This window comes from Schistocerca serialis, chromosome 6 (genome assembly GCF_023864345.2).
Source record: "Schistocerca serialis cubense isolate TAMUIC-IGC-003099 chromosome 6, iqSchSeri2.2, whole genome shotgun sequence".
NCBI lineage: Eukaryota > Metazoa > Arthropoda > Insecta > Orthoptera > Acrididae > Schistocerca > Schistocerca serialis.
Window position 1 is genome coordinate 407,387,163 of NC_064643.1, and position 26,728 is coordinate 407,413,890.

At 39.0% G+C, this 26,728-nt stretch overlaps 1 protein-coding gene across 2 annotated transcripts in view; it reads left to right on the top strand.

Annotated features, from left to right (window-relative positions):
* Positions 1-26,728, top strand: part of LOC126484124 (HEAT repeat-containing protein 1) — a 271,959-nt gene that overhangs the window by 150,810 nt on the left and 94,421 nt on the right. For both annotated transcript variants that reach the window (XM_050107506.1, XM_050107508.1), the window contains 2 exons: positions 15,266-15,394; positions 25,141-25,528. In XM_050107506.1, coding sequence (XP_049963463.1) covers positions 15,266-15,394; positions 25,141-25,528 — 517 coding nt within the window. The remainder of the gene's footprint in view (positions 1-15,265; positions 15,395-25,140; positions 25,529-26,728) is intronic.

Here is a 26,728-nt window from a genome sequence, read left to right on the forward strand (position 1 = left end):
GCCTCACGGCCTTTGGAGTTGCAACAGCCAAGACTCGACGCGTCATTAAGGAGAGCAAAATGAGGTCATAGCAAGCGTACCTGGACTCCATCAATCTTTTCACTTCTTCTGCAAAATTATGGGAAGCTATCCGTAGGATTTCCAGTAAACACAGTCATTTACTGATAGCAGCAGTAGTACTTAAACACGGGCGTCTCCAAACAGCACCCGGAGACATCGCTTAGTCGAGCATTTTGCAAATACTATTGCCAATACAAGGTAGGATCTGGCGTTTTGTCCTTACCATGTGACTGTAAAGAGGGGGTAGTTGGACTTCAGATCCAAGAGTTCTGAGGCCTACAATTCCCCTTTCTCCGTGTTGGAACTCGAATCGACACTTTCTGAGACTCGTGACACTGCACCTCGTCATGACCAAATCCGGTACTGCACACTTCGACATTTGCCAGCGACATCAAAGGAAATCCTCCTCTAATGTTTTGATCTCATATGGCGGGCAGGCAACTTCCCTGGCTTGTGGAGGGAGGCAGTTCTGATATATCTCCTCAGACCAGAAAAGGACTGCACATCTCCCTGTAGTTACAGGAGTATCGCCTTTATGAGCTGTGTAAGAAAGATCGTCGAGTAAATGGTTAACTGTCGTGTGGTTTGGTTGTTAGAGACCAGGCAACTCCTCAGCTGCTCTCAGCGTGGATTCCAGAGGTTTCGGTCCACAGTCGAGAACCTACATAAACATCAATGTATTGGCATGTTCCTTGACATTAGTAAGGCTGCTTAGAGACATAGTATTCTGGTGGACTGCAATAATGGGGCTTTTGTGGCCGCTCTGCCCCAGTGCACCACATTTCTATGGACTGTGTTTTATATTCCGATCAGCAGGCTGCGGTTGATTTGCCGATGGATCTGCCTTCTATTTTAGATAACGTTCAAATGAATGTGGTTAGTTTTAAAGTTGTGTGAATTTTCCAATGTTTTTTCCGAGATTTTAGGGAGATGGTTTTAATATGCCAACAGGGCAACTGGCTCACCCATATTTTACGTAAGTGGTCAGCCACTGCCTTTTCGCTCCTTTCTCATTTTACTTGTGTTTTAGGCTCCTTTATAGCATCTTTCATTCTTTCCCATCGTCTTGGCGTGTATGATCCCAAATTAGTAATTTCATCCACATTAATATCTTTTATTGTGTGTGAAGGTGCTGATAACATCAGTGTTGAGCACCCTTGAACACCACACGCACATGGACCCACACGCACACGCACACGCACCCACACGCACACACACGCACACGCACACACGCACAGGCACACACGCACACACACACACACGCACATGCACACACGCGCACACACACACACACACACACACACACACACACACACACACACACACACACACACACTCTCTCTCTCTCTCTCTCTTTCCATCAGTTATCAGGGACTAACAGACAGAAACACATTCATCACATTCAACATTTGCATCAGAGTTAAGATTGTCAGTGTTTTCTTCTGCCCCATTATTTGCTGCCATTATTCAGCTGCGGTTCCTTCCTGTTCCGGTATGATGTCTTCTGTAAGTACCCAATGAAAGCCATCATTCTTGAAGCAGTTCAAAATCAAGCTTTCTTCCGCAGAAATGCAGGCAGTTCCTACAAAATGCGTAGCGTCCAAGATTGTCAACTTTTTCACTGTAGTATGAAGACAGATCATCTTCTTCCACATAAGAATCTTCTTGCATTTTTGATTCTCATTTTATAGTGTATTGGTCAAGTGGTTGAATGTGGCTTGTGCAGCAATTCATTTTAACATGTGTTAAATGCAGTTGGGATGGAGGCTTCCAAAAATGGACAGGGGAAAATATGGTATTGAGGGCAGTACTAATGAAATTCCACCTGTGTGTGTGTGTGTGTGTGTGTGTGTGTGTGTGTGTGTGTTACAATTGCAAATGTCATTTGTTTTGTTTCTCCCTGCTCAAAATCCTCTAATTTGCTTGGGTATCCCTCAAGTTCCTTGTTTTTCAAATTATTATGGATAAATTTTGTATTTGTTTTCATTTGGTAATTGTATTGAATCCATGAGAATATGGCAGCCACATTGGACAGAGGCAGTATGGCTCTGTCCACCATCTTGATGATGATGTAGGTGAAAGCCGACAGCTGATATTGGATGTTTCAGTATATCCCGGCAAAGAGAACATTCAGGGATGCTTAACGAGCCAAGATACATGTAACAATAAAAGACAAGGAAATCATGGAAACTTTAATCCGTCACTGCATTAACAGTAAACTGTAACTGTATTTCTTAATACAGTTACTTCAGCTAAATGAAACCAAGTTAATTAGAAGGAAAGCTGTTACGTGAAAATATTACATTATGGAGCATAGTCCAATGATTCCTCTCAATGTTAAAGTGCATCTTCAGAAAGTGTACTAGTATTTTACTAGCAAATATTCTTTCCTTTGAAAGTAATAGACAGCTTAAATAAGTCACTGTTTCAAAACATGGAATAACCTTTAATGCAGTTTGCAGCTCCAGAACTTTAGTTGGACTACTGATAAGCCTTGTACCATTTCCATGTTTGTGCATGAGTGTATCAGATTAAACTGTGCGTGCAAGCTATAATCCACATATTATTTAATGATAGTGGTATGTAGAATCACTCAGTTTGATTAGCTTCAATTTTCATCTACATCTACATCTACATCTACATCTACATTGATACTCCGCAAGCCACCCAACGGTGTGTGGCGGAGGGCACTTTACGTGCCACTGTCATTACCTCCCTTTCCTGTTCCAGTCGCGTATGGTTCGCGGGAAGAACGACTGTCTGAAAGCCTCCGTGCGCGCTCTAATCTCTCTAATTTTACATTCGTGATCTCCTCGGGAGGTATAAGTAGGGGGAAGCAATATATTCGATACCTCATCCAGAAACTCACCCTCTCGAAACCTGGCGAGCAAGTTACACCGCGATGCAGAGCGCCTCTCTTGCAGAGTCTGCCACTTGAGTTAATTAAACATCTCCGTAACGCTATCACGGTTACCAAATAACCCGGTAAGGAAACGCGCCGCTCTTCTTTGGATCTTCTCAATCTCTTCCGTCAACCCGACCTGGTACGGATCCCACACTGATGAGCAATACTCAAGTATAGGTCGAACGAGTGTTTTGTAAGCCACCTCCTTTGTTGATGGACTACATTTTCTAAGCACTCTCCCAATGAATCTCAACCTGGTACCCGCCTTGCCAACAATTAATTTTATATGATCATTCCACTTCAAATCGTTCCGCACGCATACTCCCAGATATTTTACAGAAGTAACTGCTACCAGTGTTTGTTCCGCTATCATATAATCATACAATAAAGGATCCTTCTTTCTATGTATTCGCAATACATTACATTTGTCTATGTTAAGGGTCAGTTGCCACTCCCTGCACCAAGTGCCTATCCGCTGCAGATCTTCCTGCATTTCGCTACAATTTTCTAATGCTGCAACTTCTCTGTATACTACAGCATCATCCGCAAAAAGCCGCATGGAACTTCCGACACTATCTACTAAGTCATTTATATATATTGTGAAAAGCAATGGTCCCATAACACTCCCCTGTGGCACGCCAGAGGTCACTTTAACGTCTGTAGACGTCTCTCCATTGATAACAACATGCTGTGTTCTGTTTGCTAAAAACTCTTCAATCCAGCCACACAGGTGGTCTGATATTCCGTAGGCTCTTACTTTGTTTATCAGGCGACAGTGCGGAACTGTATCAAACGCCTTCCGGAAGTCAAGAAAAATAGCATCTACCTGGGAGCCTGTATCTAATATTTTCTGGGTCTCATGAACAAATAAGGCGAGTTGGGTCTCACACGATCGCTGTTTCCGGAATCCATGTTGATTCCTACATAGTAGATTCTGGGTTTCCAGAAATGACATGATACGCGAGCAAAAAAACATGTTCTAAAATTCTACAAGAGATTGACGTAAGAGATATAGGTCTGAAAAGGTACAGAGGGAAAATTTGTACATGACTTCCAGGAGGTTATTGTTGTTTCATTCACTCCCTGACATCTTAGCAGTGTGTCATGCAGTGCAACATATTGCTGAATAGTTGTGGCTATAAAAGTTGCTATAATTTTTCAAGAGGATCGGGTGACCAGTGTACACCTTTGGTATACACGTGTTTAGAATAATCAGTGGACATCCATTTTCTATTGAGCAGTAACTTTCTTTAATACTAATTATTTTAAATAATCCCTCTATGTACTAAATGATCTACAAGACATGCCATTATGGGTAATCCTCCTGCTGTTTAGAAACTTGGCAAAAGTCAGCAAGATACCAATCATTAGCATTTCAAAGTCTATTTTTGAGTGGATGCCAGGGTTGAGGGTGGAGAGAAGGTTAGCTAGATGCTACGTAGATTGAAGTGAAACTGCAACCAATCTTTAACCTGCAATCACTCATGCTTGAGAAAAAAATCGAACATTCATGATTCTGGAGCAATACTTCAATATATTTTAAAGATGTTGAAGTGTTGATTTAGCAGTGCTTTCTTTGAAATATCTACCTGCAATGGAATTGTCTTTCATAGATCAACTCACAATTAAAGCTTGCTTAGCTTTGTTTGAAGCAGTGTACATTGTTAGATTTTTTCCTCACACACATATTTTTGCGGAACAGTGTCTTCTGTTTTCCTGAAACCCCGCCTCGCTTCTCTATTAGTCTGCTTCTTTGTGCTAGTAACATGCGACTGGGTTCATTTTTCCTCGTGGATGTATTGTGCGTATACTACGTCTTTTATAAGCGGAGTGAGTGGTGTTATTGGGTTTTATGTATTGAATAAGGAAGTTGCATACACAGAGTACATGACATGCTCTGTCAGATACGAAAATATGTAAAATTTTACATGTAAGTAGTCATTGTCAGATGAATTGCTATTGCTTTGACCAGAGGAACTGCTAGTTGGGAATGTTCAAGTAGAGGGCTTCTCTTCAGGTACCGACACGCAATCTGAGCATGAAGAGATCGAGACACAGCAACAGAGCAGTCTGACAGCAATTCTGTAATTGCATCTATAGTAGCCCAAAGAATGGGTAGAAGAAGAATGGGCAACTTTGAGAGATGAAGTAGTGAAGGCAGCAGAGGATCAAGTAGGTAAAAAGACGAGGGCTAGTAGAAATACTTGGGTAACAGAAGAAATATTGAATTTAATTGATGAAAGGAGGAAATATAAAAATCCAGTAAATGAAGCAGGCAAAAAGGAATACAAATGTCTCAAAAATGAGATCGACAGAAAGTGCAAAATGGCTAAGCAGGGATGGCTAGAGGACAAATGTAAGAATGTAGAGGCCTATCTCACTAGGGGTAAGATAGATACCGCCTACAGGAAAATTAAAGAGACCTTTGGAGATAAGAGAACGACTTGTATGAATATCAAGAGCTCAGATGGAAACCCAGTTCTAAGCAAAGAAGGGAGAGCAGAAAGGTGGAAGGAGTACATAGAGGGTCTATACAAGGGTGATGTTCTCAAGGACAATATTATGGAAATGGGAGAGGATGTAGATGAAGATGAAATGGGAGATATGATACTGCGTGAAGAGTTTGACAGAGCACTGAAATACCTGAGTCGAAACAAGGCCCCTGGAGTAGACAACATTCCATTAGAACTACTGACGGCCTTGGGAGAGCCAGTCCTGACAAAACTCTACCATCTGGTGCGCAAGATGTATGAGACAGGCGAAATACCCTCGGACTTCAAGAAGAATGCAATAATTCCAATCACAAAGATAGCAGGTGTTGACAGATGTGAAAATTACCGAACAATCAGTTTAATAAGTCATGGATGCAAAATACTAATGCAAATTCATTACAGACGAATGGAAAAACTGGTAGAAGCCGACCTCGGGGAAGATCAGTTTGGATTCCTCAGAAATGTTGGAACACGTGAGGCAATACTGACCCTGCGACTTATCTTAGAAGCTAGATTAAGGAAAGGCAAACCTATGTTTCTAGAATTTGTAGACTTAGAGAAAGCTTTTGACAATGTTGACTGGAATACTCTCTTTCAAATTCTGAAGATGGCAGGGGTAAAATACAGGGAGCGAAAGGCTATTTACAATTTGTACAGAAACCAGATGGCAGTTATAAGAGTCGAGGGGCATGAAAGGGAAGCAGTGGTTGGGAAAGGAGTGAGACAGGGTTGTAGCCTCTCCCCGATGTTATTCAATCTGTATATTGAGCAAGCAGTAAAGGAAACAAAAGAAAAATTTGGAGTAGGTATTAAAATCCATGGAGAAGAAATAAAAGCTTTGAGGTTCGCCGATGACATTGTAATTCTGTCAGAGGCAGCAAAGGACTTAGAAGAGCAGTTGAACGGAATGGATAGTGTCTTGAAAGGAGGGTACAAGATGAACATCAACAAAAGCAAAACAAGGATAATTGAATGTAGTCGAATTAAGCCGAGTGATGCTGAGGGAATTAGATTAGGAAATGAGACACTTAAAGTAGTAAAGGAGTTTTGCTATTTGAGGAGCAAAATAACTGATGATGGTCGGAGTAGAGAGGATATAAAATGTAGACTGGCAATGGCAAGGAAAGCGTTTCTGAAGAAGAGAAATTTGTTAACATCGAGTATAGATTTAAGTGTCAGGTAGTCTTTTCTGAATGTATTTGTGTGGAGCGTAGCCATGTATGGAAGTGAAACGTGGATGATAAATAGTTTGGACAAGAAGAGAATAGAAGCTTTCGAAATGTGGTGCTACAGAAGAATGCTGAAGATTAGATGGGTAGATCACATAACTAATGAGGAGGTATTGAATAGAATTAGGGGAAGAGGAGATTGTGGCACAACTTGACTAGAAGAAGGGATCGGTTGGTAGGACATGTTCTGAGGCATCAAGGGATCACCAATTTAGTATTGGAGGGAAGCGTAGAGGGTAAAAATCGTAGAGGGAGACCAAGAGATGAATACACTAAGCAGATTCAGAAGGATGTAGGCTGCAGTAGGTACTGGGAGATGAAGAGGCTTGCACAGGATAGAGTAGCATGGAGAGCTGCATCAAACCAGTCTCAGGACTGAAGACCACAACAACAGTAGCCCAAACTTCAGCATCCTCGTTGAAAGCAGGAAACGGCATGGGCGGGAGAACCGAGGCGGTTTTGCAAGTGTTCCGTAAATAAACGTTCCTGTGTACCCTGAGATTTCTTGCAAAACTGTTGAAAACCTTGTAGTAATACGTGCACACTTCGGACCAGCTGCTGAAGTACAACCTTCCACCCCGAGGAAGACAAACGCAGGCACCAACTCGTCGCCACTTGTGTTGTGACTGATAATTCACAATTTTTCACTAACATAACTTTTATTTATGTATGTTTACAAGGTTGATGACTGAACAACAAAAGAAAGGTTACAATAATGATGCCAATCAAAGTCTCCTAATTGAGGCAATCAAATGTTCACTTCTAATTTTCCACAAAGGTTCGTGGTAACACACACACACACACACACACACACACACACACACACACACACACAAGTAAAAGTCCAATTCAGAGCTGAAGATGTAATCTTCAGCAGTCAAAGTCCACGAGGTCGGCATCTGGAATGACCTGAACTTTTGGGCAGGTTCTAGCCCCTAAATAGCTGTCTCCAGCCAGTCAGGTTTTGGCGTAGTGATACTTCCTGCAGGCCATGGCTCGAGCTCCCCCTGCAGGAAGTATTGCTCAGAATGTCTGTTTCCATTATGCATGTAAATAGCCGGTGTTTACCATGGTATGCCTTGGACATAGACAACCCTGTCCTCTGTGGTGTAATATGGGTTGCTGGCCCTCAGGCGCAACCTTGGCTCCGGCGTAACTTATATGTACAAACATACATTAATTCTTGTTCCATAGATCAGGAATACGACATTTTGTAATGATGTGGAATGCGTCACTTCTTTGCACAAAATAAATAATTAAATAATTTTTTTTTCTTTTGCGGCGACTTCTTCATATCTAAGAATCCATCTATTGAGTAGAAGGAGTTGTCATTCAGAAATTCTTTTTTTGTGCTTTTAAATGCTGGTTGGCTGTCTGTCAGACTTTTAATACTATTTGGCAAATGACCGAAGATTTTTGTGGCACCATAATTCACCGCTTTCTGTGCCAAAGTGAGATTTAATCCAGAATAGTGAATATCATCCTTTCTTCTAATGTTGTAGCTAATCACTTTGCTGTTATTTTTGAATTGGGATGGGTTATTAATGACAAATTTCATAAGTGAATATATGTATTGCGAAGGTACTGTGGATATCCCGAGTTCCTTAAATAAATGTGTGCAAAGTGATCTTGGGTGGGCTCCAGCTATTATTCTGATTTTGTGCAATGAATACTTTCTCTCTTAATGACGAATTACCCCAAAATATGATGCCATATGAAAGTAGTGAATGAAATAGGCATAGTAGGCTAATTCACTGATATGTTTATCACCAAAATTTGCAATAACCTTAGTAGCATAAGTAGCTGAACCTAACCATTTCAACATATCATCACTGTGTTTCTTCCAATTCAATGTCTCATCTATGCACACACCCAGAAATTTTGAATATTCTACCTTGGCAACAGACTTCCGTTCATAGGCTATATTTATCAATGGTGTTATGCCATTTAATGTTCAGAATTGTATAAACTGTGTTTTCTCAGGTGATTCTTGCTTCTTGGGAGTTTCCTCAGCTGATTCTTGCTTCTTGGGTGTGATTATTATACTTGTATCATCAGAAAAAAGAACTAACTTTGCAGCTTCACGAATATAGAGTGGCAAGTCGTTAATATATCTTAAGAAAAATAAGGGACCCAAGACTGAACCCTGTGGGACAACATTTGTGGTACCTCCCCAGTTAGAGGACTCTGCTGGTTTTTGTAGACTATCTGTACGGTTAATTGCAACCTTCTGCGTTCTTCCAGTTAAGTATGAATTAAACCATTTGTGCACTGTCCCTCTCATACCACAATACTTAAGCTTATCTAGAAGAATTTCATGATTTGCACAATCAAAAGCCTTTGAGAGATCACAAAATATCCCAATGGGTGATGTTCGGTTATTCATTGCATTTAATATTTGATCAGTGAAAGCATATATAGCATTTTCTGTTGAAAAGCTTTTGTGAAAACCAAATTGACATTTTGTTACTACTTCATTTTTACAATTATGTGATGCTACTCTTGAATACATTACTTTTTCAAGAATTTTGGATAAAGCTGTTATGAGATTGGGTGGTAGTTGTTGGCATCAGATCTATCCCATTTTTTTATTCAATGGTTTAACAATAGCATATTTCAGTCTATCTGGAAAAATTCCCCGTTTCATTGAGCTGCTACATATGTGGCTGAGAATCCTACTTATTTGTTGGGAACAAGCTTTTGGTACTCTGTTGGAAATACCATCAATTCCATGTGAGCTTTTAGTTTTGAGTGAATTTATTATTTTCCTAATTTCAGTAGGAGAGGTGGGGTGAATTTCAGTTTTATCAAATTGCTTAGGTACTGCCTCTTCCATATAATGCCTTGCATTTTCTAATGAATAGCTGGAACCTATTTTCTCTACAACACGTAAAAAATGATTATTAAAAATGTTTTCTACTTCTGACTTCTTGTGAACAAACTTTTCATTGTGTTTCATAGAAATACAGTCTTCCTGTGCTCTCAGTTGCCCTGTTTCCCTTTTCACAATATTCCAAATTGTTTTAATTTTATTATCAGATGTGCAAATCTCAGACATAATACACATACTTCTGGACTTTTTAATAACTTTTCTTAATACAGTGCAGTAGTTTTTATAATGTTTTATTGTTTCGGGATAATTACTCCTCCTAGCTATAAGATACATTTCCCTTTTCTGCTTACAAGATGTGCAGCCATGCATACTCTATGTCGACAGATCCTAGATGTACTCTTGTCCGGTTCTCAGCTACGCTACAGATCAATTTATTTATGAAAATACAAAGTACAGTCTCCAACAAATTTTACATATTCACAAGTACCTTTACCTTTAATCCAAATAAATACAGTTTCATTTACAGATATCTTACGTCTATTACGTGTATACAAGGAAAAGGGTGAGGGTGACATGTATGTTGATTTGCCAAAGTCTTTATTTGCATTTTCACATATGTGGAATGTGCGGTAGGCTATGACGTCACGGTCGATGAAACTTTCCAGTCCCGATACATTGGGTACGCCTGTACCACCTCGTACAATTGCAACGGTTAGCCAGCCGTTGCCATGAGAAAATGTATCATTCAGATCAATACTGAAATTCAGTCTACATCCACAGAAGACAGCAGGTCCATCTAGTAGAGAGTGCGCAGCGACAGATTTTATGGTATTTTTCTTCTTGTCGGCGGCAGATGTTGTCATTTCGACGTCTTCAATTGTTTTATATATTACATATTCACAAGTACCTTTACCTTTAATCCAAATAAATACAGTTTCATTTACAGATATCTTACGTCTATTAAGTGTATACAAGACGTCGAAATGACAACATCTGCCGCCGACAAGAAGAAAAATACCATAAAATCTGTCGCTGCGCACTCTCTACTAGATGGACCTGCTGTCTTCTGTGGATGTAGACTGAATTTCAGTATTGATCTGAATGATACATTTTCTCATGGCAACGGCTGGCTAACCGTTGCAATTGTACGAGGTGGTACAGGCGTACCCAATGTATCGGGACTGGAAAGTTTCATCGACCGTGACGTCATAGCCTACCGCACATTCCACATATGTGAAAATGCAAATAAAGACTTTGGCAAATCAACATACATGTCACCCTCACCCTTTTCCTTGTATACACGTAATAGACGTAAGATATCTGTAAATGAAACTGTATTTATTTGGATTAAAGGTAAAGGTACTTGTGAATATGTAAAATTTGTTGGAGACTGTACTTTGTATTTTCATAAATAAATTGATCTGTAGCGTAGCTGAGAACCGGACAAGAGTACATCTAGGATCTGTCGACATAGAGTATGCAACAGCATGTTACGTCAGCTCTCTGAGCGCGTGACCTTTGACCCCGCCGATAAGGCGGCTCAAGGCCATCTTGGCAGCGCGCCAGCCGCCGACTTCAGTAAGCCATGGCTGTTTACATGGTTTCTTACAATTGTATTTCCCTGTTTTCTTAGAGAAACTGTTTTCAAATATACTCGCAAAGGTCATGAAAGAGGTTAAATTTTAAATTAGCATCATGTTCCCTGTACACCTCATCCCAGTCTAACTGTTGCAAGCTTACCATAAAATTTTGAAGTGTTAAATCGTTAATGGACTGCACTATTTTGGAGGACTGTTTTGTGTTACTGTATGAAGCTATTTCATATACTGTAACTAGCTGTGCATCATTATCAGACAGACCATTCTTAACAGGAAAAGTTGTTATTTGATCAAATTTATCTTGATATGTGAAAACGTTATCTATCAGTGTGCTGCTTTCCTGTACCACCCAACTAGGAAAATCAACAACTGATGTCAAAAGAACCAAGTAATACTTCAAGGTCAAGCTTTTTTATCTGACTCTTTCAGAAAATCTATGTTGAAATCCCCACAAACAATAATTTGCTTTCCTTCGTCTGACAGGTAGCACAACAAAGAATCTGTTTTTCAAAAATAGTTGAAAATTTCCCAGTGGGGACCCGTATACGGCTACAAATATAAAAGTGCTTTTATTTAGTTTAAGCTCCTTTGTGTTGCTCTATGCAAGATTTTTTAGTTTCCAAATTTTTTGCACTATGACAGATTTTATGAGGGTTACTCCAAAAGAAATGGACACCCCTTTTTTTATCCATCTTTTATCCTACATGTTTGAAAGTTTTACAGTATGTGGATACATCCTTTAGGAACAATATTTTCATTTCTCCACATAATTTCCATCCCTCTCAACTGCATTACGCCATCTTGGAACCAGCACCTGTATAACCACACAGTAAAATTCTGGGCCAACCTGTTGGAGCCACTGTTTGGTAGTGTGCACAAGGGAGTCATCTTCAAACCTTGTTCCACGAAGAGAGTCTTTAAGTTTCCCAAAGAGATGATAGTCACATGGAGCCAGGTCAGGACTGTAAGGCGGGTGTTTCAGTGTTGTCCATCCAAGTTTTGTGATCGGTTCCATGGTTTTTTGACTGACATGTGGCTGTGCATTGCCGTGCAACAGTAAACCATTCTGCTTTTGCCGATGTGGTCGAACACGACTCAGTCAAGCTTGACGTTTCTTCAGTGTCGTCACATATGCATTAGAATTTATGGTGGTTCAACTTAGCGTGATGTCCACAAGCAAGAGTCCTTCGGAATTGAAAAACACCGTAGCCATAACTTTTCCAGCAGGAGATTTTTATTTTTTTTCTCGTTGGGTGAATTTGCAAGATGCCACTTCATTGATTGCCTCTTCATCTCTGGTAAAAAATGATGGAGCCATGTTTCATCACCTGTCACATTTCTTCCAAGAAATTCATCTCCACCATTCTCGTACTGTTCCAAAAGTTCGCTGCATACAGTTTTTCATGTTTCTTTGTGAGCCACTGTCAACATCGTGGGAACCCACTTGGCACAAACCTCTTTTAATGCCAACACTTTCAATATTCTGCAAACACTTCCTTCCCCTATACCAACATAGTGTGACAGTTCGTTCACTGTGATGGGTCTGTCAGCAGTCATCAGTTTGTTAACTCCCTGCACATTGTCTGGAGTGCGTGCAGTACGAGGCCTGCCGCTGCGAGGACAATCCTCAATATTGCCCTGCCCGCTTTCATCATGTAACCTGCTTGCCCACCGACTAACTGTACTGTGATCGACAGCAGCATCTCCATACACCTTTTTCAACCTCTTGCGGATGTTTCCCACTGTCTCGTTTTCACAGCACAGGAATTTTATGACAGTACGTTGCTTTTGATGAATGTCAAGTGTAGCAGCCATCTTAAAGACATGCTGTGACTGCGCCACTCTCCCAGCTACCAATACCATCAACAGGAACCAAACCTATGCTTGACAAAGTAGGCGCCCGAAGCAGCTGATCTAGCTTCATGTTGACCCTTCTGAGAGAGCTGTTCAATTGGGGCCGGTCATACCACATGAAAGCAGGAACCAAGCCAACATTTGTATGATTCGTTGCAGATGCTATTTTTACCAGGTCACACTCAATATTGTAGCCCTGATCCTTATCAATACTGTTTCCTGCTCCACTCACTACCACATGATCCTGCTTTCTAAAACCTTTGCACAATAATCCTACATCCTCTACCACTTGGCAAAGCCATGCACTGGGCTTGAAAATACTTGTGACCTGGTAACTGTCACCTAATTTTTCCTGCAAAATCTGTCCCACACCTCTTCTATGGCTACTACCTAACAACAAAACTTTCCTCCTACTTTCTACTTTTTTTGCAACAGTTGGTTTCCTAGTGAAAGTCTGTTGAGTGCTGACTACACTTACATCTACCTGAGCCTCTTCCTTAGCAGACTGAGGTAGCAAGGCAAACCTGTTATTTGTGTCAGTGATGAAACTGTCTGATACTGTTTTCTTTCTGTGGCCCCTGTTCCTTGCTACCAGTTCCCACCTGTCTTCACCCTCCTCCCACCTTAACCTCATCAGTTCCTCCATAGCACTATCCAGTTCAGCCTGAAGGGCTCTAATCTTCCCTTCCTGTTCCGCTATTTTCCTATCCCTTGAACATAATCTGCAATACCATGGAAGAGACCCATTTACTTCCCCGATTCCCATGCCACTACATTCACCCCAATCCGCTTCAACAGCTGCGTAGAACCCCAGAACTGACTTTCCTACCGCAGCTCGAACACTTCTCACTCATGGTTGTTTGCAACATTTTTTACAAAATTTATCTAGGCAATAACAATAATATTCTATTAACTACAGATCACAAAAGCCACTAAAGTTATGTGGAACACTAATATACGTGTATACTATTAATATAGTAACGTAATGCAGTTAAACTAATGTTAAAAATCAAAGTCACAAGAAAGTTGTTCTGACTGAGTCTGCTAAAACAGGGATCAGGTTTACCTTAGTTGCTCATTTACTGTGATTATGTCAAAGTGCCAGAAGGAGAGATGTTACGAATGTAGTGCAGAACTGTTTGCAATGATTGCATATGGAAATGTTTTCTGTTCAGCAATACACGTTTCCTTTAATGGTCATATGTATTTTTAATTTGTTGGTAATAATGAAGAAGAAATTTACTTGATACATGTAGCTTTGTATGCAGCTTACAGCTAAAAAACATAAAAATTATTTCTGTTACAAAAAATCTAACACCGGAGTTATTGTGTGACAACAATAAGTGCAAGCCTTTGTGGGTCATTCTTATTACTGTTTTCAAGTGGAGTGTAATGCCCATATGAGCAGTTAAACATATGGATTAATGGTAAATGTATGACTGATATTGACCATAAATAAATAACTACATTTTTGTCAAAATCACTGACTGTATAGTCTTTGTGACTCGCTGACTGTATAGTCTTTGTGACTCGCAGTGATTATACTTTCTGTTTGCATTGTGTTGAAGTTCACATTACGCATCACTCGGCATTGTGCGGGGAAATACACTGACTGAAAGTTGCTTGCTCTTTACATGGTAAATAGAAAAATGACCTCAGAAGATGAGCCTTGAAACTGGTACTGTATGCACAATATAACTTGGCCCTTCCCATGAAAGGTACTGGGAGCAATCTCTACCTCTCACAGACAATGCTATTGCAGGGCAGGCTGTGTATGAAACATAAAGCATCAGTGCTTCTATAAAAACAGAGGTGATGCATGGAGCCAACAACTGTCTGAACAAATATGTAACTGAAACTGAAATTTTCTTTTTACAAATAAGAAAAGTGCTAGTATACAATGGCATTGCAAACACTAGTGTTAACTAGCTAAGGTTGTCTCTGAGCTAATAAGTTAGTACTTGCTGACTCCTACTGAAATCTGTGCTCCCAGAAATACCCACAAAAATGGCCAGATTAATTGTGCATATAGTAGTGGGACAAAGAGTACAAAAAATAGCAAGGGAAAGGCTGTGTTGTTCTTGCACTTTATACTGCTTTACTCTAACAGTAGTGAGGATTCAACTTGCTGTTCCTGATTAAGTTAAGTAATGCACATCCTTGTCTTTAGTTACAAAGTTCAGAGTTTGAGCTGTTTCAATGTTGGTTGATTTCCACAGATGCACTCTTTATTTCATATTTTATTATGTATGCTTTGAGGAGTTAACGCTTAAGGTTTAATTTCTTGGTTTCAGGATCAGGTTTTGCATAATATTATGGAAATTTTCACTTTCATGGGTTCCTCGGTATTAAGACAAGATGATGCTTATAGTTTTCAAGTCATTTCCAAGATTGTGGAAACTGTTATACCTCTTATAGTAAGGGTATGTATATTGCAACCAAGTACTTTAATACTAAATATAAATATGTTGACAGAATGTCATATCGTGACCCAGTTCAAAGTATATTCTTATTATATGCTTGTTTATACAACATAAAATGTCTATAATTAGTGGGGAAATGGTGTCTACTGTTAGGTGCTGGCACTGTAAACTATTTTGAATTTATGCGCCAACAATCGTTTGTGCAGATGCATCATTTAAAATGATGTGGGGGCATATATAGTTGAAAATAGTGACTAAAAGTAATTTTTTTCAAGCAGTTTGTAGTAGTATGTTCATTTGTTTGTCATTGTTTGATGCTGATTGGACACAGATGTCAGCTCTACTATCTACCAAAAGCATTTGCTGCAGATTGTAAGTTTTGACAAACAAGCAATATTGGCAGCCTATAAAAACATCTGTTGCAGAACCCATGGCCCCTGTTTGTCTGTCTCTTCTTATTTGCCTCATTGTGCCATTCATAAGACTGAGCACATTTTTTGGGCTACATTCTGCACCAAAAACAAAACCGAATACCTGTTGGCATCTTTGTGAAGGTTAGTGCTGTCTAAATGACTGCACACTCCCAGATTGCTATTCAGTTCCATTAATAGATAATGCCAGCTGAATGCTTCAAGACAGTAGAATATGTTTGAAGATATACGTCTTGAAGGCTTACTATCAGATCTCACTTATAGAAGAAAATAAATGAAAATTGACAATTATCACTCCATTTGGCATGTATAATTTTACAGCTAATTCATGTACACGTATATTTACAGACTTCCCGTTAGACATAATCATTAGATTTACTCCTGGTGTACAATACTTTTTTTTTTTTTTTTTTTTTTTTTTTTTTTACAAAAATCACTGTTCGTCACTGCACGCGCGCGCCCACACACACACACACACACACACACACACACACACTGGCGATCTCTGGGCCATTTTCTGTACCGCAGCTTCCCATTTTCTATCCTGAAAAACTGAATCAGCATCCCTTCAAAATGAGTGAGATGTTGAGCTCAGAAAGAGGAAGAGTTGTTAGTATTGTGCTATGCATAGCTTGGGGGTAAGTATTTCTAGAAAGGAAAAAAGAAGGAAAAATACATAAAGTGAAGGTGTTATGTGGAATGTTGGATGTTTTATTATTATTATTATTATTATTATTATTCATTTGTACAACATTTTTTTTATCAAACCCCTACTCTGTTTTATCTAAGTAAGCCTTCATGTATAAAATGTATTGCATAACAGGTTCTTTTTAGCTGCCTTTTTAAATAAGAGTATTTTTGCAATTTCTTTAATCTCTTTTGATAATTTATTGTACAGATTTATTCCTCGGTAGAAAATGCTGTTTTGAGTGTTATGTTTATTTTTTCTTGGTAAATGTAAGTTGAGTCTCTCTCTTGTTGCATGATCATGGACAGAGCTGTTTGTGCAGCATTGTAAGGATTTTATTTCTGTTTCACCACGTAAGTCACAATCCAATTGGACCTAGTTTGGAAGAAGAGCGTTGCATCATCTAAACATACTTCTCAAATGTCTTGAGAAATGTAGTATGGGGACTAACTGTGGGAAGTCTGTGTCTTGACACACAGAAAATAAGTATTTTGGCATACTTCACGACACAGAAAGTACCAAATCAGGCTTGCAGAGAGAGTAACAGCCATAGTAAACACACCTTGCCCAGAAACTGGTTAATAATTGTGAGCATTTCTTGGCACAAAGAAATGCTACTGTCATCATCTTGAACATGCTGCACAAAACCAAACTTTTATAAAAGACTATCTGAAGGGACTTAACAAGAGTAACAAAAGGAAAATCAACTGGGCTTCAGAAGCAACAGAACAGTCTGGATAATGCAAGGAGAACATAGCTTGAGCTTCATTACCAGCTTTCCCAAGTAATGGAGTATGAAATTTGGTTGTTTGTGGCTGCAAGAAATTTCACTGCAGGTGGAGCCCTTTAACAGAAACCCGGTGGAATTTGAAAGCCTATTGGTTTCTTTTCAAAGAATGTTTCTTTTCTCAGAAGTATTGTTCAACTTATGACAGGGACTGCATCATTTATGTAATAAAGTAAGACTTAAAATACATAACTGAAAGAACAACATTTTCTGTCTACATAAGTAATGAGCCATTAACTTTTATATTGAAACAGAAGAATGATAATGCTTCGCGATTGCAACTGTGTGTTCTCCATTACATTTCCCAGCTCACAAATAATCAGCATCGTAGCAAATGTGGTTTATCATCTATCTAGGCTGGAGGAGTTGGAGATGATGGACTGAGAAATAGCTGTCTCACAGGAAAGAAGCGATGAACATAAAAATCTAAAGTCAGTCTTCATTGAAATTTAAGCTGTATATTACTACTGGTGGATTAAAACGGTGGTGTGCATGTCAACTGAAACCATTCTTCTATAGGTACTCAAACAATTTAAGATCACAGTTTTTTAGCATTATCACAATGTGAGATTGTCTATAAAACTCCTTTCTTCCAAATTTGTTTGGCCAAGCTTAAGGAAAGATGTGCGAGAAACAACTAGGTGTTTACACTTTGCCATAAGAGTAAAATTAAAGGTGTACTAAATCAACAGTTTGAAAATTCCCAATCATTGATGGACATTTCCAGATGGTACATATTGACCTAGTGGATCTTCTGCCACCCTCTGGTGGATTCACTTATAATATGACTTGCATGAATAGGTTCAACAGCTGGAGAGAACTAGTGCCACTTCAAAACGTTGAAACAGAGACAGATTTTTGAATCCCTGAAGTACCAGATTTAGAATGTTACAACACATAAAAGCATTTGAAGGAACACCGTTTTAATCTAGTATGTCCCAAGCCCCGGTAAAGACTTGGGCTGTAAACTGATAGAACTGTTGCATACCATGCACAGGCTAAGGGTAAAATTAAAACACTTCAAGATTTCTATTTGAGCCCATGCTACAACTAAATGGAGTAAATATTACTAGGGTGATCAGCTCTCCTGTATTTCCTGGGCACTCCTGTATTGGAGCATTTTTTTTTAATCCTCCCAGCTCCGTATTAGTCACCTGTTTCTCTGGTATATTTTGTCAGTGATCACTGTTATAAATATTAATCCCATGAAGTACTATCTTTACAAGTAATTCAAATCACCTGGCTGATAGGTCTCAAACAGTTTTCATATGATAATCAGTACTGTTATTGACATACGTCCTTTCTTCTGTTCATGCTTCGATGGAAAGAAGACAGTTTGTCTCAAGGGAATGAAAGCAGCAGAGAAAGAATGACGTAGCCTGTGCGTCTAAAGGGCTCATGGGGGGGGGGGGGGGGTGTTTATTCTCAGTCGGTACAGGGAATCCATGGATGCGCTCACCTTGTACCAGTGCATACTGGCTTTGAATTTACACCACAAATGAGTCTTGTTGTACGCTTTTGCCCTCAAAAAACTTTCTGTCGGTTTGTGGAGTTACCCCAAAGTATCACACTGCATGACATAATAGAGTAGAAGTAAGTAACAGTATCCTTGATTTTCTTTTTATTTATTTATTTTTTATATTTTATATTTTTTGTTTTTATTTGTTATATTTATTTTCTAATTGTCAAGCAGTCCAAGAAAATGCTATGTTTTAAGCAGTTGAAATTTCTTGTGAGTAAATCTTCCTTATACCTCCCCAAAGTCATCTTCCTTAAAACCATGATAACATGTTGGTTGCCCTAAATATTACTCACTATTCTACTTGGCCTCTGTTGCTCCTTCTGGAAGTCAATCATTGCTGCAGTGGCGGAAATGTTGGGTTTTACTGCATTGGACCTATGAGGACACTTCTTCCATGAACCTCATATCATGATGGTTGCTAACCCTACAACATTCATCATTAAACCGAAAATAACAATGAAGAACCTAAAAATTGCAATGTGTTCCCACAAATCCAAAAAAACTTCTTCCTTTCACAAGGCTCTGCCACAAGTTACATGTTCATTAGAATTGATAAGATAAATAGTGGACTTTCGCAATCAGTTGGGCGTTCTTATGAAGTGATTCCACATTTTCCGAAGCTTTTCACTGTGAGTATTAGAGATGAACTACCTAACATTTCTATTGATTGCCTTAAGCCAGCCTGTTTTCTTCCTGGTGACAGTGCACAGGAGAATCCAAAGCCAGCTGGCAGCAGACCAGGATACAAACTCTTCCCAAGTGCCCAAGAAAGTTAGAAAATCAGGACACATGGTGAAATTAGCTGCCAAGTTCACAGATGGTATTGAGGCCCACAGTGAGTGGGGGCTAATGTTGGGCCATATACAAATTAAAACTGGCTGAAATTTTTCAAACAGTTTTTCATACTATATTCATTTGTTTTACTAAATATCTTTGCAGAATTGAATGGAGCTGTACTGCCTGTTGTCAGTTGGGAGGGGGGAGCTAGTATTGTGAGGAAATGTGTGTTTTATTTATTAAATTATATAAAAAATATCAGTAGACATAGGGAATAAATCGCCTCAGTTTTAATAATTTTGGCAAAACTTTGTTATTATGTTGTTATGTCATGTCCCTAACTGCAAAGTTTCTTAACTTGTGAAACAGTGTTCAGAAAAACAAACACTTTGATGTTAATGATACTTCTGCATGAATGATGGTTGTTCATCTAATTTAAAACAGTAGGAAAACCAGTTGCTACTACCTGTCTGTCTGTCTGTCCTCCCCCCCCCCCTCCCCCCCCCCCCCCCCTTTATTTAAACTACCTTTTCATAGTACTTCAAAGCATTGAATGTTTCTGCATTTGATTTATTATGTATTTCTAATGATGTTCTTTCAATAACATCAGGATTATATACACTTATCAGCCAAAACAATATGGCCACCTACCTAATAGCTGGTACATCCACTTTTTGGCATGTATTACAACGGCGATGTGTTGTAGCATGGAAGTAATGAGGCCTTGGTGCATCGCTATAAGTAGTTGGCAACACATCTGCATGTGTGCGCGCGCGCGCACTTACACACACACACACACACACACACACACACACACACACACACACACACACAGTCACCTAATTACCATAAATTCTGGGGATGGGGCAATGACCTCTAATGCCATATTCAAATCACATCCCATATGTTTTCAATCGGGTGCAGATCTGGTGAGTTAGGGGGCCAGGGCATCAATTGGAACTTGTGACTGTGTTCCTCAAACCACTCCATCACCCTCCTGGCCTTATCACTTCGCGCATTATCATGTTAAAAAATGCCACTGCCATCAAGAAACATGTTCGCTACGAAGGAATGTATCTAGTCTGCAGCCAGTGTACAATACTCATTGGCCATCATGGTCCCTTGTATGACCGCCACTGGACCTATGAACTCCACTGGACCCATGGATGCCCATGAGAATGATCCCCAGAGCATAATGGAACTGTAGCCGGCTTGTCTCTGTCCTTTTGTACGTGTGTCAAAGGCTGTTCCCCTGGAAGATGATCGATTCTTGCCCTCCCATCAGCATGGTGAAGAAGGTACCGGGATTCATCAGACAATGCAATGCTCTGACACTGCGCCAATGTCCAGTGCCGATGGTCATGTGCCCATTTCATTGTAATTGCCAATGTTGTGCTGTTAACATTGGCACATGCATGGGTCATTTGCTGCTGAGGCCCATCATTGCGACTGTGTTCAGACACGCATGTATGCTGCCCAGCATTAGTGCCTGATGTCAGTTCCACCACAGTTCGCTGCCTGTCCTGTTTTACCAGTCTGCCTAGCCTACATTGCCCAACATCTGTAATGAGGGGTAGCTGCCCAACCCCATGGCTTCTAGACATGGTTTCACCTTGGTTTTGCCACATATTGAAGACACTCACCACAGCACTCCTTGAACATCTGATAAGCCATGCAGTTTCTGAAATGCTCATGCTGAGCCTTCAGGCCAACACAATCTGCCCTTCGTCAACGTCAGATAGATTGTGCACCTTTCCTGTTATACATATGGATAGCATGCTCACTGATACTACAAACTGCAAGCAGTGTGTATGTGTGTCTGACTAGCAGTCATTCCTCGCCAGGTGATGTCAGTATCACCTGGACGCGTTTATGTCAATGGTAGTTTTGTTGTCATAATATTTTGGCTGATCAGTGTATGTCTGTGCTGAAGTTCTTGAAATTAATGCTTTGTTTTCCATACAAATTAGCTTTCAGGAAAAGGGCGAATAGACTCTGAGAAACAGATTATGTATTTATTTTTATTTACAGCCCTTATATTAAAGACTACACAGTTGTTTCATGGGCATCATCCACTATTAGATGAACTTTTTGCTGACAATTAATAACTGTAGTCCTTGGAATTACGTGTGTGAAATTTTTAAAGAGCATGAATTTCTACTGTAGTTGAAGATTTAAATTAACTGTAAAGATAATATTTCTAACTTTGTAAAGTGTGTGCAACTAATGAGGAGACAACTGTAACTTCAAATGAGATACTTTTCTCCTTGTTGATGACAATGGAAATGGAAATGAAGGAAAGAATCATAGACCATAAACTTCCACAGCTGGGGGCTATTGTCTCGTGGTTGAACGGATTCCATATTTAAACCAATTGTTTCATCTCCTTCTGCGGAGGCAATTTTCGAAGGGAACTTTAGTTTCTGTGAGTCCCCGATACATCCCATCGCTCGCTACTGACTGTAGCAAAGTTCTTTTTATTCCGGCTCCTGCGCAGTGGCATGACATCAGATGCTTTGAATACCCAGTGCAACAGACCATTGACCATTGCCATTTGCCATCATCTGCTGTTGCAGTCACCCAGTGGTGGAAGACTATTACACATCTTCTTCAGCACCAGGATCCAGATGCCATTCAATTTCATGCCCCCCTACTTGTGAAGTTCTTGAGATGTTTAACAGTCTTGATGGGCTCTCCGTATAGCTTTTCATGGTATCCATTTGTGGCTGCCAGTACGTGAGTCCTATGATAATGAATGTGGTGATCTCCTAGCTGTAAAACTTATTCCACAATAGCTGATTTGTCAGTCTCCCTCTCCTACCATTGCCTTTTGCTGTTTTTGTCATTTTTTTGACCGTTCTTTTTGTAGTACTCATGTACACCTCTCCACAACTTCACGGAATCCTACATATTCCTGCTTTTTCCAGTGGTATGCAAGCATACTTCACCAATTTTAGGTGTTGCTATATCTTCCAGGTGGGTTTGTAGATTACTGCAATGATTCATTTTTTCAAGACTTTTTTTTATGCCATCAGTAACATCCATAATGAAAGCCAGGAAAACTTTCAATTTCAAGGGAACTTGAGCATCGGTATGATCGTAATGTCCTTTTTGCCTCAGCAGACGAATAACTGTTGTTGAACAATGCATTGTTGAGGTGTTTCATTTCGCCGTCAAACAGCTCTGGTTTTCAGATGTTCTTTGCTCTATCTGCCAACATTTTTATGATGCCTCGCTTTTGTTGTAGGTGATGGTTCGAATCCTGGTGTAGGTAATGGTCTGTACGTGGATGTTGTCAGTAAACTGAGTGGCCTAAGCTACAATCATCTTTCTTGAAAACTAGCGCATCAGGAAAATGTTTTTTCACCATGGCCAACTGAATCTTCGTATTAATTCCATTGAGATGCTTGTGAAAATGAATCAGTTCATCTCTTGCATGGCCCCACAAAACAAATGTCACCTGCGTAACAGAACCAAATATTTCTCTCTCTCTCTCTCAACCCCACACACACACCTTCTTCTTCTTTTTCTTTCCCAGTGCCTGCTACTCGAATTTTTCCCTGAAGATATTTGCTACAACTAGTCTAAAGAGACTCCCCATAGCCACAGCACCCATCTGTTCATAGAACATAATGTTTGATTGGAAGTAGTAGTCATAAGGCAATATGTAAACAGTTCTGCAATAATGTGAGGAAAAATCTGATTCTGTTGTTGCAACACCTCATTGAATGGAACAATAGTAAGTAGTGAAACCACATCAAAACAAACTAATACGTCCATCAGCTGGACCACTATGCAGGTGGTTGCTGATAAAATATGGTGAATTCGTGATGTAAGAGTCCTGCATACAGTCATAATAATGTTGTCAAGAATTTTGCAATCGAATAGGTGAACGAACCAATGGCAGTCACTAAAGGTCTCAGAAGAACATGTTCTTTATGCAGCTGAATCGAATGGAACTGAACTGAAATGAATTGAACAGAACAGACTTTTCTGAATGCTCTGTTCATTGTAGAACCTTTTTATCAACCGCGCAACAGTTCTAAGAACTTTTTAGTAGGGTCTTTACTCAGTTTCCTAACAAGTAAGGTTAGCTTCAGAGATATTGTGCTGCCCATTTGTTAACATTTCACTGTAGTTAGAGAGTAGCCTCTCTACGTACATTGAAACACACAATCTAAATAGCCGTAAGTGTCACAGCTGCAAACTGATGTTCGTCAGCTCGTGTTGCCTGCAGGCATTTGACTACACATACATTTCCTGATGTATGAACATTTAACTTTCAGGAAAAAATTCATCCCCCTTCAGAGTATCTGTGCTACAAAGACCAGTCATTCCGGATACAGACTGCATTTCAATGTTACTAGGTTTGAGTGTATTATCTTTGGGTTAAAACTTGAATCCAAGGCTTTGAAGACTGATTTGTTTGGATCTGTGTCCATTAGAGTTGACAACTTTATATATATACGGTGTCTAATTTCAGCATTAAATAGCTCCCAGTTGTCGCCGAGATTCTCAGATGTATGACAATTTTTAACCAGGAATGGGGAAAAATACCTTTTTCTGTGACATTTTGTTAAAACCACTAATTTAGCATTATGTTGCTGAAAATCACAGATTTCATGTTATTTCATTAAAAGCCAGTGATTTTGCATGTTTGTTGCACTATTTTTTAAATTAAGTTTTCTGTTCCTACCTAAGTAATTGCCACCAATTTACAGACTGTATGAATGACTTGTGTAGTATATAAATATATGCAGTTAAACATGTGAGTGACAATGTATAAAGTGATCTAAATGATTAATGGAAAATCTCATATAAAGATGTGAAACAAATACTAACAAAGAGAAGAGGGGCTGGCCAGTACTTACCTGTACTGAGCTGAGGTAAGTACTGGCCATCCCCTCTATCTCTTTGTTAGTATTTGTTTCACAATGTATAAAGTGAATCATTTATATGCCTTTTACATTTCTCCTAATGAATGGCTTTTAGCATCATTTTGGTCCTTATGCGTTTGTGGGAGGAAATGAAAATTGTTTGAATGTAAACATCTTGCACATTAACATAGTTAAATACTGTATTATACAAATCATCCATACAGTGTATAAAATGAGACTGCCTACTTCAGTATTCTTATGCGGTGCAGGAGTGGACAGTATGGTTCTGATGATTTGATACTGCACCAAAATGAGCATAGCCATCTGCATATGGGCATAATAGCCCAAAACTGGTTGTGGCAGTAAAATACGGCTCATTAAAAAATATTTGTGGCTGGTTTTATTCTCCTTCAGCAATCCTTAATTGAATAACAGCCACAGAGATCAACAAGATCTAGTTTGGATAAATTAAGATTACGTCATTGATTATTTAGTCTTGCTGTAGTTCTTGATTTTGATTTGGTGTTAGTATGTTTTACCAAATCTGAAATTGTCTGCAGTTTTCATATTTAAATTTTAATTGTAGACTTTTGTAACATTCATGAATTAGAAGTATTGTATGCTATGATAAATAAACATGTGTATATTATTTTGTCTATTGCAGGCTGAACATTCTGGTGTGTTGACAGAGAAGATGAACTCGCAACTTGAAGATATTGTAGCAAAAGTGATGAGAGTGTTTGTTGATGCTGTGATGGATATTCCAGAGCATAGACGCATTTCGTTATTCCACAAATTACTCCAGACATTAAATGCTGAAAAATTTTTGTGGTTATTTATAAGCCTTGTTCTGGAGAGTCATGTTCTCAGAGGCAATGATGGTGTTGACAACAGAAATACTAATAAGAAAGGTTCTGAAAATAAAGAACAGAATGCAATGCCAAAAAGGCTTGAGTTCCTAATGAATATAACTAAACAGTTCTCGCCTTATGTTATTATAAAGAATTGTGTTTCAGTAATAAGATACGTGAGATTGCTTCCATCATCAAAAGGTAAGAGATTTGGTGCTATATCCGTGTATGTTGGCTGAATGATCTAATTAAAATTGACATCCACACCAACCAGAGATGAGTTGTGTGTCACTCTCATGTTGAATTTATGTTCAGTAAATTTTGTAGATAAATTTAAAAGATAATAGTTTTGCAGTAAAAGCTGCTCTTTTTGACACTTTTAAGACCAGACTTGGGACAAAAATTTTCATTGCTCATGTATACTGCTTTTAAACAATCAAATGAGTTCATTATTTCGTATTTTCTGATCAAGTCTTTGATGCAAATAATCATACGCTCAATTGTTGAGATGTGTGTTGTACTCTGAAAATGTATATTTTTTAAATACATTGAAGCCATTAATTTTTTGTTTGTATTGCAATATACAATTTTTTTTTTTAGTATGATGGGTGACACCACCTTGTCAGTAGAAATTGCTTAAAATATGTAGTCCCACCTGTGGACGAATAAGTGATATTTAAAGCTGCTGGTATGCCTGTTTCTTTGTGGGCTGATTGATATTTCATTTTCAGATGAATTGTTTTAGTCTTATTTAGAAAGGTGTGTTGCAAGTAGGTAAAATCTTCTAAAGCCGTTGAAGAACTAGGATGTGTCCCTTGGAGAGATTCTGTTGATATGCTCTGCTTTAGGATAGAAAGAGATTCATAAATTAGAAATGAAGTAACTGTTGTGATTATGTTGCTGTGCTTCACTGTTCTGTGATTGAAATTGTTTAGCGTTTCATCTTGAAATAATGTTTGTTATTCTTGATCATGGTTACAGAATGCTGCCTACATAACTTACTTGTAAAGATGACATTATTTGCTGATTTCTTGATTTATGTCTTTGTGTGAATCATATAATTCCAGGACATCACAAAACATAATGTAACCAATTGGAGACTGATTTAGTGCAGACTATACACACATTACAATTTATCAACCCATTTTTTTTTGGGGGGGGGTGTCTTAAATTGGGCCATCTGTTCATAAATTACTAAGGCATATCATTTCTTTGCTTTCCATCTATGAATTGTAACATGTTAAAATAAATGTAAGATATTCGTGTTGCTGCATTGACAATGGTAAAAATAAGGGAGATTAGGATTTAATGTCCTGTTGACAATGTGGTTATTAGAGATGCACTGTCGGACTGAAGAGGTCAGAAAATGGCTCACATGGGGAATTTTATTATTATGATTAT